Source organism: Asparagus officinalis, chromosome 1 (genome assembly GCF_001876935.1).
Source record: "Asparagus officinalis chromosome 1, Aspof.V1, whole genome shotgun sequence".
Lineage (NCBI taxonomy): Eukaryota > Viridiplantae > Streptophyta > Magnoliopsida > Asparagales > Asparagaceae > Asparagus > Asparagus officinalis.
The window spans coordinates 28,932,693-28,947,866 of NC_033794.1; the positions used below are offsets into that span (position 1 = coordinate 28,932,693).

At 41.9% G+C, this 15,174-nt stretch overlaps 1 protein-coding gene across 1 annotated transcript in view; it reads right to left on the reverse strand.

Moving 5' to 3' along the window:
• The window catches only part of LOC109832717 (protein IQ-DOMAIN 14-like), a 16,566-nt gene extending 3,385 nt beyond the window's left edge, over positions 1–13,181 (reverse strand). Inside the window, exons 1-5 of the mRNA XM_020400122.1 lie at positions 12,900–13,181; positions 12,708–12,811; positions 7,689–7,785; positions 6,175–6,426; positions 5,973–6,098 (exon numbers count right to left, since the gene is read on the reverse strand). Of these exons, the coding sequence (XP_020255711.1) occupies positions 5,973–6,098; positions 6,175–6,426; positions 7,689–7,785; positions 12,708–12,811; positions 12,900–12,986 (666 nt within the window). The 5' untranslated portion in view covers positions 12,987–13,181. The remainder of the gene's footprint in view (positions 1–5,972; positions 6,099–6,174; positions 6,427–7,688; positions 7,786–12,707; positions 12,812–12,899) is intronic.

Genomic DNA, 15,174 nt, shown 5'->3' on the forward strand with positions numbered 1-15,174 from the left:
CTCAAGAGGCTTGGCCTCTAACATCGGTAAATAATAACCGATACATCGGGGCGCGGGCCACACGAATTCCTCCGGGAAGGCCGGCCCAACTTCCGCCCGCGTTGCGGAGCCACGGAGGGCTGGGCGACTCTCAAAGAGCATCGATAGGCGAAGAGGAGGTGTACGCGCTATGCACTCGGGTCGACGTGTTGCACGCCTCCGGTGACGCGAGACGTGGGAGGTGAGGGCCGATGGAGGAGTCCGAGAACTCCTGTGGCGCTTGCGATAGGCCTCGCCGCAAGTAAATAATAATTATTATTAATAATAAGTTTTAAAATATATAAATAGTAGTCTTATCATCAAAATATATGATATATATGCTTATTAATTTCTAAAAACTATCCTTAATTATACTAACAATTGTCCCACTAAAATATCATGTTCTAAAAATTTATTCCCAATTATCCTATTAAAGTAACCCACATTAAAGAATTATCCCATAATAAACATTGCTCCACTTCTATTAATAAATATTCTTCTTGACTAATGTAGAATTGGCGAAGAAATTGGAGAAGAATAGGTTTTAGAAGTAGGGGAATAGTTTTGGTCATGTTCGGTCGACCGCAGTACTAGGACGGTCGACCGAATATGTGCACAGACCCTGGGTATGATTCAGGGTTTGGTGCGGTCAACCGTTGCGGTTGATAGCCAACCATGTAATCAAACCCGAGAATCTGGAGTTGGGTGTGGTCGACTGTCGCGGTTGATCGTCGAATCCTATAGTTGATTTTCTAGGTTCTGTGTTTGTCGCGGTCGACTGTCGCGGTCAACTGTCGCAGTCGACCACGTATCGGGTCAGACCTAGTTCTTTTGTTTCCTATTCTGATTTGTTTTTTGAGTTTGGTATAAATACCAAATATAATTTAGGGTTTTATGAGAGCAGTATTGGGGATATTTGGAGTACAGAAAAAGAGAGTTTTCTGGAGCTATTGGTAAGGGTTTTGTTTGAGAGATTGAGAGCTTTGTGTGAGAGATTAGTTTGTGGATTTGTAATCTCTATTTGTGTTTGAGAGATTGAGAGCTTTGTGTGAGAGATTAGTTTGTGGATTTGTAATCTCTATTTGTACTCTTCTTCTCTATTAGTGTGTGAGAGATTAGTTTGTGGATTTGTAATCTCTATTTGTACTCTTCTTCTCTATTAGTGAAAACTCATCTCCTTCTTTCCCCGTGGACGTAGGAAACTTATCGAACCACGTAAAATTTATTTTTTGTATTTGTGCTGTTATTTTGAATTATTTGGCCTTCTCTCGCGGCGTGTGTTTTGGTTCCTCGAAGCACAACAAGTGGTATCAGAGCACAACAAGTGGTATCAGGGCTTTGGCTATGCTTGGGCTAGGTGGAGGAGCAGATCACTTTGAAAGCTCATCTAGGGCTTCAGTTGGTCATAAAGGTGGATTTTTTACTATTATGGATCTCGTTTCCATCGTGTGGGGTTGAGATCTTTCGGAGGCTCTTGTTAGGGTTTTAGTTAGAGGTAAAAATCTCTCTTTTTCAGTTTGGATCTATTCTTCAGTTGTTCTGTATTAGTTTGTTGGTGCTTTAAGAAAGATGACCGAGAAAAAAAGAGTTGTGGAGGGTACTTCTGGCGTGAAGACTGTCCAAAATTTGAGTATTCACTCTATGAAGATAGACGTGGAGGAGTTTAATGGTACGAACAATTTTGGTCTTTGGAGATGTGAAGTCTTGGATGCGCTCAACACGTAAAATTTGAAGGACACTTTGGAGTTAGACGGAAAACCACACGACATTGAGGAGAAGGTTTGGAAGAAGATGAATCGAACGGCGTGTGGTGTGATTAGGTCTGTTTAACACAAGGATTTGAAATATAATGTGATCAATAAGACTTCGACAAAGAAGATTTAGAAGATCCTAGAGAACAAGTATTTGACGAAGAGAGTAAAAAATCGCTTGCATTTGAAGAGGGGGAATTATCACTTCCAGTTAAAGAAGGGAACCTCCATTGGTGATCACATGAACAACTACACAAAGCTTCTTACAGATTTAGCGAATGTAGATGTTATGATTGAAGATAAGGATAAGACGTTGTTTTTTTTTTTTTTGATCGATGAAATAAAGCTTTATTCATCAGTCAAATATAGAAATGTTTGTACATCAAAAACCAGGCAGCCAGAGACTCGACCTCGTAACCAGAGAAAAAAACCACTACAACTTCACAAGTTCATCCTTCATATGTACAGGTATATCCTCATTTAGTATTTTGGAATATATGGAATACTTAATTGCTCGAAAGAGATCAGCAGGCCCCCTCGCTTTTGCTTGAAAAATTCTATAATTCCTCTCTTGCCAAATAGAATAGACAGCAGCAGCAAGAGCCATTCTTTTCATATTCTTCTTAAAGTTCTTACCTCTCAAGTTGTGAGAGTACCAGTGGATGAGCAAGCACCAGTTACAAGTTCTCCAAGTGAATCTCAACCAGTCCATCAACATGTTCCAGACAGCAGCTGAGTAGTGGCATTCGAAGAAGAGATGCTTACAATTTTCAGGCTGACTGGAACACAGAACACATAGATTTGCATCTAATAATCTCAGCCTACACAATCTCTCCTGTGTAAGGAGCCTTGAGTGGTTAACTAACCAGAGGATGAAGGAATGTTTAGGGTAGTTCAGTCTCCCCCATGTAGTTTCTGCCCATACTGCTGAGGTATTAGATTGGTACAGGGCATTGTAGATTGCTGACATACTGATTTTTCCATTGACACAACAAGAATCCATTGAGCTCATCAATACTTCAGTATTGCCAAACTTAGCTAACAACATGTTTCTAACTTTGAGAAGTTGCTTGCACATCCAAGAATCATTGCTCCTATGTTGAACTTGCCAAATATTTCATCGAGAAATATGAGAAATATTATTGAGTTCCTTACCCGACGAGAAATATGAGACATTTGATCTTACTCTTATTAATGGGAATACATCTCTTTTGCATAGTGAGGTCACCGTTACACTTGTGAATTATCAGCTTCGGAAGAAGGATAAGAAGACTTCGATTGATACAGTAGCGGGGGCATTGGTCACAAGAGGAAAGAGTCCAAACCGAAGTAGGAGGCCATAGTCTAGAGGAGCACACCCTGCAGTTGGTAAGAATTAGTGTGCCTTTTGTAAAGAAGATAGGCATTGGAAAGTTGAATGCCCAAAGTTGACAGATCGAGTCGGGAAGAATAAGGGAAAATCTATTCAAGATTCAGAGGTGAATGTTGTCAAGACTAGTGGTGACAATTCAGATTCGGATTCTTCAGGCTATTCGTGCCCTGCACTACCATCAGTTTGTGTTGCTGACTCTGGATGTTGGATACGGGTGTTTCTTACCATATTTATCCTAGGAAGGATTTATTCTCCAGTTTTGAGGAGTTAGAAAGAAGGGATGTCGTGCTCATAGGTAATAATCATGAATGTCCTATTAGTGATATCGGTACTATTCGTATTAGGATGTGTGACGGGGTGATTCGGGAGTTGGATGAAGTGAGGTTCGTTTCGTAGTTAAAAAAGAACATCATTTCACTTAGAGTTTTGGAGGCAGTAGGCCATCGAGCGACCTTAGAGGATGCATCTTTAAAGGTCACATTTGGGTCCATGATTGTGATGAAGGGCGTCAGAAAGAAGAATTTACACTATTTGACTGGGAGCACGGTGATTGGTAGAGAGCTGACGACTTCTTTGGATTTGGCTAGATTGTAGCGTTTATTGATGCTGGGATATTTGATTGTTGATGTCGTGTATGGATTGTTGAGGAATACTTTGACCTGTAGATTCGAGTCTTGTGAGCACATTGGTATGAGCAAGAAGACCAAGGTGGAGTTTGACACTTTTATTCACTGAGCGAAGGGTCTTCCAGGTGGTGTTCATTCAGACATTTGGGGGCCTTCCAAGGAGGTAATAGGTATTTGGTTTCCTGTATTAGTAACTATTCTAGGTATTTGTGGGTTGCAACCAAGTCTCGTTGGTGTGAAGTCCTAGTAGTCAACAACATGTGAAAGAAGTGTATTGGTAGAAAGGTAATATATCGTTCTGATTTTGGTAGGGTTTTTTCTGTATTGTACCGAGCTCATAGCAGTTTGAGACACTTCATTGGAGAGGAAACATTGGGGCGACGAGATGAGGTGGCAGATTTGATGAGCCGTTCCTTGTTGGAGGAGGATCGGTGTTTAATTTTGAGCATTGATTTACAGAGGAGTTCTGGTGTTGAGGCTTCGACATATTGGAGTCATCTTATTTATAGGTTGCTGGCTGCTACGTTTGGAGTATTTGGATCTGGTGAAGCTGCTTTAGATTTTGGGTTGCTTCGAATATTTGGTTACCCAGCATATGGTCACATCGAGGATATGAGATTTGATCCGAATGCACATTTAGGACTCTGAGTCTTATTTGGTTATTAGTTGTTAGACTATGATATTGTTCTGAGTAGGTATGTCATATTTGACTGTCAGCAGGTGAAGAGTTTTAGACAAATCGTTGGAATATCACAGCGGGTGGAGAGTAATGCTACTCTACGTTGGGTGAAGATTACTTCACATTCTCCAGATCATTCTGTATTATTTGGAATTCCAGCTGAGGTGACACAGATTAGGGATCAAGTTGATTTGGATACATATGATGAGTTAGTTGATTCGAGTGCAGCTGATGGACACAGTTTGGATTTACCTATGGTCATTGGTTCACCTCAGGTGGAGGTATTTGGTTCGTTATATTTTGGTGTCATTAGGAGAGTTATCAGTTGCAGATTTGTTAGTGATGTTAGAGAAGGGTTAAAAACTCTTCTCGTTGATTGAGAGCCTTTAGAGGCCATTTGGTGAACTACGTGAGACTTGATTCCTTGGGCAAGAGGATACGTAGGCAGTCATTTTATGATGCAGTCAGTTTGGTGAGTTGATACTGATATTTAGAGCTTGTTCACATTCTCGTTTGGGTTCTCGACTTGTTATGGATTGAGTACGTTGTTGTGATTTTGTTTCACTTCGTACTGGACATAACAAGTGGGACGTTTGGTTGGTATTGGTGTCGGTTCAGTTTTGGGAAAACTTCGTCGATGTGGATAATAGAAAAATTTACTAATAAATTGGAAAAGAACATGTTTTGAAAGCAGGGGAACAGTTTTGGTCATGTTCGGTCGACCACAGTGCTAGGCCAGTCGACCGAATACGTGCACAGACCCTGGGTACAATTCAGGGCTTGGTGCGGTCGACCGTCGTGGTCAACTGGCAAACCCTATAATCAAACCCGAGAGTCTGGAGTTGGGTGCAGTCGACTGCCGCGGTCGACCGTCGAATCCTGCAGTTAATTTTTTGGGTTCTGTATTTATCACGGTCGACCGCGTATCTGGTCAGGCCCAGTTCTTTGTTTCCTGTTCTGATTTGTTTTTTGAGTTTGGTATAAATACCAAACACGATTTAGGGTTTTGTGAGAGCAGTATTGGGGATATTTGGAGCATAGAAAAAGGGAGTTTTATGGATCTATTGGTTAGGGTTTTGTTTGAGAGATTGAGAGATTTGTGTGAGAGATTAGTTTGTGGATTTGTAATCTCTATTTGTACTCTTCTTCTCTATTAGTGAAAACTCATCCCCTTCTTGCCTCGTGGATGTAGGCAACTTGCCGAACCACGTAAACTTTGTTTGTGTTTGTGCCGTTATTTTGGATTGTTTGGCCTTCTCTCGCGGCGTGTGTTTTGGTTCCTCGAAGCATAATAAGTAGTATCAGATCACAACAACTAACACCCCCTTAGTGACATATATGGAGAAAGATGTATTTGGTAATGTTACTAATGATGTTATTATGTACTTTAAAAAAAAAAAAAAACTCGTAAGAAGCAATTGTAAAACTCTTATTTTATACATTATATATACTGACATCGCTTTCTAGAAATCGTGGATCCGCCAATATAGAGGACGCATTAGTGATGAATGAAACTGAGAACTAACCTTCTGTGAAAACACATGAGAAAGAGCTCCTTCTCTCTTGGATGCATCATTTTTCCTGCTCTGTGGCAGTGCCTGGATCTCCTCCATGGTTTGAGATCGCTCATCCCAATCATTGACAAAGTTACTCTGCTCGAATCATTCAATTTGAATAAAAACTTATAGTAAGCAACAATTAGGAATCACCAAAGACTTGGAATCTCACCATGGATCTTCTCTCAGCAATCTCTTGTTTATCTCTAGAGTCTTTTAGGAGAGTACCGCAATTAATTATGACCGAAGATTTTGTGCTTCCATCTTGAGAGAGTCTCAATCGTTGATCCCTTACGCTTGCTTGAACTCTAATTAGAGCTTGCATATATTGGAGAGTGATTTTGGCTTGCTTCCTCACATTGTGGCCTCTCACAAGAGCTTGAAGCTTCACTAGCCCCTTTAGTGCTCTCAATGCTCTCCTTGCCTTCGCTCAAATCAAAATCCATTTTACACGTATACATTACATTAAAGAATTAATATCCGAAAGGTTTCACAACTACTGACAGTTAATTAGCTCTTCGTTTCATTTTATACGAGGTTAATTAGACGTTGTACGCAAAAACTATGATAATAAGTATTGCAGTTAAGCAGTTACATAATTTTTAAAGGTATCTTCAACTGCATCAAAAGTCTAACGTTGTTATGATGAAGATTGAGGTTACGTTTCTACACTCAGACAATAACTATTATATTGATAGTCGATAATTATATAGAAATCAATGAACCAAGTTCGGACTGGACCACCTCTTATCTCGGGCCAACCATAGCAAGGTTAAGGAACTAATTAATCAAGTTAAAGGGGTTTTACCAAACATATATACTCATAGTATAATTTTGTGCAACGTCGTAAGATATAGGGGGCTTTAAGTAGAACATATATAAAACTAGGGCTTTTGTCATATTAGACGACCCTCAAGCCTTTGTTAGATCTTTATTAGATCGAGTCTCAAATCTTTGTTAATTCTTCATTAGAACCTCGATCAAATCTTCACATTTCTAAAGTAAACTCCCAGTTCTTCATATTTATTGAAAACGGGTCTTAGTTAAAACAATTTAATGAATATGAGGGTCTTACTAATTAAAACTTAGCAGATTTTGGGTGATCATATATAATCTAATGGGTTTGAAAGTCTAATTTAGAAATATGAAGATTTGTGTGTCTAATGTAGAAGCAACAAAAATTCAGAGGTCTAATATGACAAAACCCTTGAAAAAAATTTAAGATGGTGTCAAAATAGTCTAACGTCAAATCTCATTGAACAAGGATTAAAGCAGCATAAGAGAAGTGCCAACAGTCCATGAAAAGAATATTCAATCTTCCAATACGTGTAAGTAACATTATAAAACTGTAAGGGTAAATTTCAGAAAATTTCCAATAAGTTTGGTGCATTATGAGATGACCCCATTTTTGGAAAATGTCACTTGACTTAAAAACTTTTGTATTTTTCCTAAATCTATTTCAGATAACCCCCATACTAAGAGGATTATCTCAAAAAAAATCTTGGAGGCTAAGTGCCATCTCCAGTCCTTTAGGGGCATTTATCCGGAGCTGTGGGCTTTTTGAAATTTACCCAAACTACAGGTCTCGAACTTCGTCACAAAATCCACAAGTTCTAAAAGGTGCAGAGGATATATTTTTTTTCTATGATTAATTAATTTCCATAAAAATATGCAAGTAGAATTTACCAAATATCCCCGAAATGCAGATTGGATGAGGACGGCAGCGCAATGCGCTTTAACGAAGCTTGGAGTCGGCCAGATATATTCGAATGGAGAAATGTACCTGCAGTATGAGATAGTGGCTCAATTGCTGGCTTGCCGATCTCACAGATCAGTTCAGGCTAGCCAGCGACGCCATCGCGTTAAGAGCGTCGCTACACCTTTCTCGCTAATGAAGCAACATTGGTCGGACTCAGGGGAATACCGTATTTCCGGAGGAGCTTCACGCTTCTTCAAACGACCCCTGAGCGAACAGAATCATTGGTATTCGCCGAATTCATCCAAAAGTGTAAATCACATCAAAGCCAACAAAATGGTTGTGTTTGCAAGAGAGAGGAATTACCGTCCTCTCCACTGCAACGCGCTTGAGTCTACTATCTACAAGGTACATGCTGCTCTAACGTTGAATATGTTTAAAGTGAGCGTCTTCTCCTCTTCAAAGTGACCCTATGCTCTCACGAACCAATGTTGATCGTGCAGCTTACTAATCGTAGCAACTCCGAATCTCCAAGCCTCGCCTCGCAGAATGTCAGCAAGCACGGCTGGTGGATCGCATAGCTGCTTCTACCTGAATGATATACATCATAAATACCAGAATTGGATGCGAATGAAAGGACAGTCAAAGGTGTATGGACAACCGCACGATTCTCCTTTGTCGGCAGTCTATATCCGCCAAAACTCGCCCCTCGGAGTTCGACCGCATCATTTGAGAGAAGATTTACCGCGTCTTCTTTCCCCTGTGCCGAGCAATCTCACGCTCCTTACCGAGCCTCACTCATGGCGGGACCCCACATAAGTAATCGGGACTCAACTCTGAAAGCTTCTTCAGCAATGAATTCTAAGCAGATGAGGAGCCACTAGCAGCGCTGAGAAAGGTGCGCATCGGCTTACGTCTATATAAGAGGCGAAGATGCAAAACGGGGCCTGCGTGCAGCCCGCCATAGTGCGAGAGCGAGCCGAGTGCTCGCACCCAGGGAGCGCGAGCGGTGCGCGCTCACCTATTCAGACGGCTAGCCAAGGGGTGTGGCCCGGATAGAATTGGTCATAGTCCGGAATTGCGACTGAGCAAAACGGCAAGGGTGAGATAAGGCTCAAGTGTGTAGACCAGGTTCTTCAGCAGTGAATAACTAAGATACCGACAACGGGTTGTTCAATCATATCCAACGAGAAAGACAACCTGATTGTTCGGGGGTGAGTGGCGTTACTCCTGGGTTTCTCGCTCATCAGTCAAAAACGTCCGTAGCGACCCGGAAAGCTGACGGGAGCACTTTGAAGAACTGCCCAGCCCGTTTGCCTGTTGATGCTTCTTGAAACTGAACCGTCTTTCATATTCTATTCCCGAGCCATTGGCTCGCCTCTCCATAACAGCTGTCAGATATGGGACTGGAATCATCAATCAGCACTAGGTCCCAAAGCTGATATCATTCAGGGTCTTGTGCAGATTCGGCAATGAAGAATCCCGAGCCATGCACATCAATTCAACTTTTGCATAGGAATGTCGAACCTAGGACCAATAATGCCCAGTAGATGGGCTCAAGGACCACCTGAAAAGTACCGGACCAACACTCGCCTGAAAGCCCTGCCAGAAGAATGCTGGCAACATCGCGTGAGCAAGAAAGCTCTTCCCATAGCCAACTGAACCGCGGGAAAACACTCAAGAGTAAGGCATCCGAAGACTGAGAACAACGCACCTTCTTTCACCAGAGTTGCAAAACGTCCTGCAACAGGAGCGACCGGGCTCGATCTGGACTTCTCGCTCGGCCAAGGAACGAATACAAACTTGGTTTCCCGCGGGAACTCCCTCTGCGCTGGCGGAATTCGTATAGGTTTGGGCCCCGGCTCTTCCGTCCACCAACTCACTTAACGGCAGTGACAGTCAAAGTATCTCGCTCACGAACACGGATCACTGGAACTACCTCCAATTCTTGGAAAGTAAGTGGCGAACTGCTCTCAAGCTAATCTTCCTCTTGTCCTTCGGGGAGGAGAAATCTGATAACGGCGTTATGATAGTGCAGGTGACCCAGAGGGTTAGATACATATGGGATCATCATGCTTCAAACCGCCCACAACGCTGGTTGCGAAGAAATTACTCTGATTAGGCGGTAATCTACCATCAGAAGACCGGGAAGCCTTGATTGGCATCTCATTGGAGAGCTAACCCTAACTCATCCGTCACGCGGTCAGAAAGGAATTGTGTTATCTAGAATGTACGTCTCCAACATAGGCCAAATCAAGTTGGCGGCAGCTGACGGGGCCGAGTCAGGATTACCTAGTAGCCGGCAATAAGGTACAATTACAGCTCCAACCACTGCTCTTTTCATTTCATCACCCAACTGTTCCCTGCAATTACATAGAAGAATTTATACTCGGTTCATACGTGTGCGACACCACCCCATGGGTAAAGAAGTAGCCCAAACCATGGCATTCGGAACTCCGGCGTGAGGAAGCCTTCTCCGAGTTGGAGAGCTCAACTATTCTCACTGTTTAGAAGCAACTGTAACATTCGTCTGTTGTTCAGGCGTCACGCCCAGTGATGCCCGGGTACGTATAATAGGTGACCACGGAAACAGGACTGATATCCGCTCTTTTATGAACCTAGGTGCGTCTGTCCCATGAGAAACTACCAACTGAACCTGCACAGCTTGTCATCAGTGAGTTCCCAAAGACATCGTTCTTCCAACACCTTATGTCCCCAATGAGTAAAAGGAACAAATGACGAGGAACGGAAGGAATATATAGAAGGCATCTCTCTTCAAATTTAAAAAAACCCACATTGCTCCTCTTGAGAAGTCTAACTGTGTCGGGTCTCCACATAATGTGTATCAACCGGAACAGAAGTCCGGCTTCACTCCTCTCCTAATTCATAAATCCTTGCGCATAAGTGAGACGTAACTTTCGCGAATTGCGGAAAAGAACGATCCAAGTATGAGTGGGCGTACAAACATGAACGCCCCCATCTACGTAACAGGCGACAGGACTCGTTCTGACTAACTGAACCCATGTCAAATTTGCACCGAGAACGGAATATATATCAAATCACCCCGCCCTCAGCCACAGTAATAGTACGACGAAAATGACCTCACGCTACAAACCGAGGTTGTCGCCAATTGGTTGTGTTATGAACAGGAAAGCTACCACCCGGGAGAAAAATCGAGCTGCAATTTAAAGCGAAGGGTACGTAGAATATCTATCTCATAAAGACAAAATAGATTTTCACGGGATTACATTGGCGAAGACGATTTCGAGTTCCTACCCGGTCGGCGCGACGCGGCCGAGGACGGATATAACACGTAAATCACGTGATAACAGTCATAGCCGACCGTATTAGGTGAAGGCAACCGAGATCGCCCCAATATACCGAGGACTTGATTGCGCTAAGCAAAAATCAATATGTCCAACCTAAGCCCGCCGGGATGGGGTATCAGTTCAGTCTCCTTCGTCATTGACCGCGTGCCAAAGGTATCAATCCGTGAGTAAAAATTATAGTAAGATTCTTACCCAAAGCAGGAGCTCACTCGGCGCGATCTGTTCTCAGGAGCCTCCTCCATGCATTGCTGCGAGCAAGCGGTGTAACTTCCCGGAACAAGCGCGAGACCGACGGAGCTTTGGAACCATTCGGGAGGAATTGCAGATTGTCTGAAGGTCTTTGAGCTGGCTTTACGATCAGGTACAGGGTACTTCATACATCACGATAATAGACTACTCCAAGACTGCGCCGATAAAAGGAGCCACGTAATACGCCACTGGACTTCGACATCTTAATAGTACAAAAGATTTTTACCCTTAATAAAGTCTAAATTCAATTGACCTCAACGAATTCGGTGCACCGACCGAACACGATTTAAATTCGTCGCCTTCTGCCCAGTAAGATTGGTTGAATACCGAAATACCCCTCTCTGTGTCGCTCACAGCGCTCCAAATTCAGTTGTTGTCCTCTTAAAGCGACACTATGTCTGTTCCCGCCGCTCTCTATGTCATCATTATGACTTTTACTATCTAATCATCCCGTTACCCTGATAATTTTGACTCAAGATTCTGGCAAATCGAGCCTTTTTGCAGAATTGGTACAATTTTATAATAAAATAGTTCCCTCCACGGAACTTTTTGGGTTTTGCATTCCACTATGCTTGTTACCAATAAATTCAAATCAGGGGTCTTAGGGTTTAAGCTCTTGTGTACTTCAGCACCCAAATTCTTATGGCCATTTTCTCTGAAATAAACCCCTCTTAAGTATAACACTTTTAAGGCTGTTTTGCAACTATAAACCCCTCAAATAACCCTTATATTCCTCTTGCACAAACCCCCATTCTCTTGAGGAACAACAAACATGAACCCAAGCCTCACACACTTTCAGTTACATGATTATGGCATGAAAAGTCGCCTCCAATAACATTTCAAACCCAACAAGCTTTTTGAGCAACAATAAAGGCCCCTAGATTCTTCGTAAAAAAATAATAATTATTTATATAATATACCCAATATAATATAACCCCGAAGTGCTTTATTCACCTTTTAGAACCTTAGCTGTATTCACAGGCATTGTAAGACTATTGGTATCTTTGCCAATTGGAAGAGATAAGGGTGTTTGTACATGAGAGAAATTACCAAATCAAATGCAGTTCCTTCGAGGCTCAGCGAAATGGAGCCAACTCCTCGTTTTGAAAGGGAAAGTGATATCAGCAAAAATGGGTGCGTTTACCCGCAAAAAGTCAAATTTCTTGAGGCATTGATGGGCTTTTTATGGAGAGAAAGAACTGTGTGTATGTGAAGACCAGAATGAAAAACCGGTTGGCGAAATTCGGCTTTGAGGGGGAAGTTCTTGCGCGTGTGAAAGTTTAATTATAAGAGGGGGGCCGATACACAAGAGGCCAAAAAAGGAGGGAAATCAAGACGAACGTGAAGGGAGAAACACCCAGGCGGGTCTCGGCATGCCTAGACACCCCAAGGGTCGCTCCGCATCGCCGATCACCCCGGCACTCTGTTTGCCAACGCCGAAGCTTTCTTTCTTGCTGCTGCTCTCGTGGTAGGTCTGTGGGTTGGTTCTGGCTGGTGTTTTCTTGCGGAAACAGCCATCGCCTCTTCTCTCTCTTCTGCACACCCAAACAATATCAAAGCACAACTACATATAGGGGGGGGGGGGGAAAAAGGAGGATTAATTATATATAGCAAGTAAAGTACCTTTTCGTCATCGTCTCTGTCTTTAGAAGGAGATCTAAATGCTCTTTTGACAGCGGTGAGCCAAGAGCTCCCTCCTTTCTTCCCCATTTAACCAATTGTTGCTAGTCTCGTCAACTGATCTCACTAGCTTCAATATTGAAGCAAATTACTTTTCAGTCGTCACCATGAGCGCGAGGCTATAGCAAGCTTAGCTGGAGCACTTGGAGACCTATGATAAGCGGAGGGACAATTTTAAGGGACAGCTTTTAGTTATCGTACGTACACACAGAGATAACGTAATAGTGTGTGAAGTTCGACATATATTCTTGCTGCGCTTCTTTTTTTAGTGTTGGGCGCAACGGTAGAGATCGACGGAGACCAAACCCACATGGGGGGGTGGGCGCACCACCCGTGCCTGGCTGTGGAGTGGGTCCCATGGGTTTAGTGCCGTTTAAATTGGGATATCACAATGCATTATTGAGAGAGTGAGACCCCCCCTAACATCATTTTCCAATTACTAATATTGTCAGTTCATAATTAGTGAAATTCTAATATAGAACGCAAAGTAATATCTTTCTCAGTATACTTAAAGATTTAAGTATACTATATCAAACCTTTGGAGTTTTGAGGACACCCCCACATGTTCTGATATCATCTTAAAGATTTTTTACTATGTTATAACTCCCTTCCACTATATCAAACCTTTGGAGTTTTGAGGACCAGAGGAAAAATCTCATTTATTACATACATCTTATAGTAATAATGTAGTATAAAATGTAAGATATGGTTAGCACTCTGTTAGAAGATGGTTGACTCTTTTAGTGTCGAAACAATCCTATATTAATTTATGATAAGCCAAGTATTGGAATAATAAAAACCGATAGCCCTAGCCTCGGCATAAATCTGACAAGGGCTAGCTGCAAAGGATAAGCAGAGTTGGTACATGATTAAAACTTTACAGAGAAATTAAGGAGATCACGAGAAGTAAGAGGAGAAGTTGAAGGCCAAAATCAAGTTGGGATATGTAGCTAGCTGGCTGCTGGATGCACATGATGATAATCTCTTTATCTAAAGTTTTTAATGAGACTGGTCCATGCACAATATATGAGTGATCCCCCTTGCATTATCTTGGTGCACCTACCCTCCATTTATTGTGCATTTTAGGTGGGTAGTTATTAGGAATGACTCCTAAATTAGTGTCCTATCCCTCAAAAAATTCTCGTATTGTAATAGTACAAAAATATACTTTTTTGGGGAGAAGTTGTTAGGGATTTTATGAAGATTAATCTGCGGAATTAAATACTAAATGAATAACGACGCCAATAAAAATACCACAAGCAAACATACACCAAGATTTAACGTAGTTCGGTAAATCGTGCCTACGTTCACGGGACAATCTAGAGAGAAATATTTCACTATGAATCAAATAGTACAATCCCTCCAATTTATACCTGAACTTGAGGATTAAATCACTAGAAAAAGATACAGTGTTACCTCTAGGGTAAAAAAACTCTAAAATCCATCTCACTGAAAATTTCTAACATCCACGGAGAAACCAATAATGTACCCTCGACGGCGTCGTCATTCTGAAAACAACGAGTTTTGAATCACTGCAATCGGATAACCGAGCTATACGGAATCTGAACTTTTCTCTCTCCCCCCTCTTTTCTTCTCTCGGGGGTACTATTCACGGTTTACTGTAACACTAAATTTTTTATAGGTTTCTCAGGAATAGAATTCCTTTATAAAAAAAATTTATTTTTAGGTCCTCCAAAACTATTCCTATTACAATTAGATCTTCCAAATACTCTTTTAAATAGAATTTTAATTCATGTGGACCTCATGTGGGTCTTATCTTGGACTGGACCCACAACAATCTCCCCCTCTAGCCCAACGAGAGGGTATGCCAATCTGTAACTCCTCAACGTGAGTTCATGTCGGCCAATCGCTGACACAACTCGGTCTTCTCTCTGGAAAAAATCTGTTAATTTTTTATCTTTGTGAATCTTCTGTAGCTTTAGCTCATCTTTCTCAACGGCTTCTCTAAGCCAATGATATATCACATCAATGTGTTCGTCTTGGAATGGAATGTAGAATTCTTGCTCAAATCAAGAGTACTTTGATTACCAATAAAGTTTTAATATTGTCCTGCTGCAAGCCTAACTCCTACAGAAATCTTCTCAATTAAATCATCTCCTTACCGGCTTCTGCAGCTGCAATATATTTCGCCTTTGTTGTAAATAAAGAAACACACTTCTGTAACCTGGACTGTCAAGATGTTGCTCCTCTTGCAAAA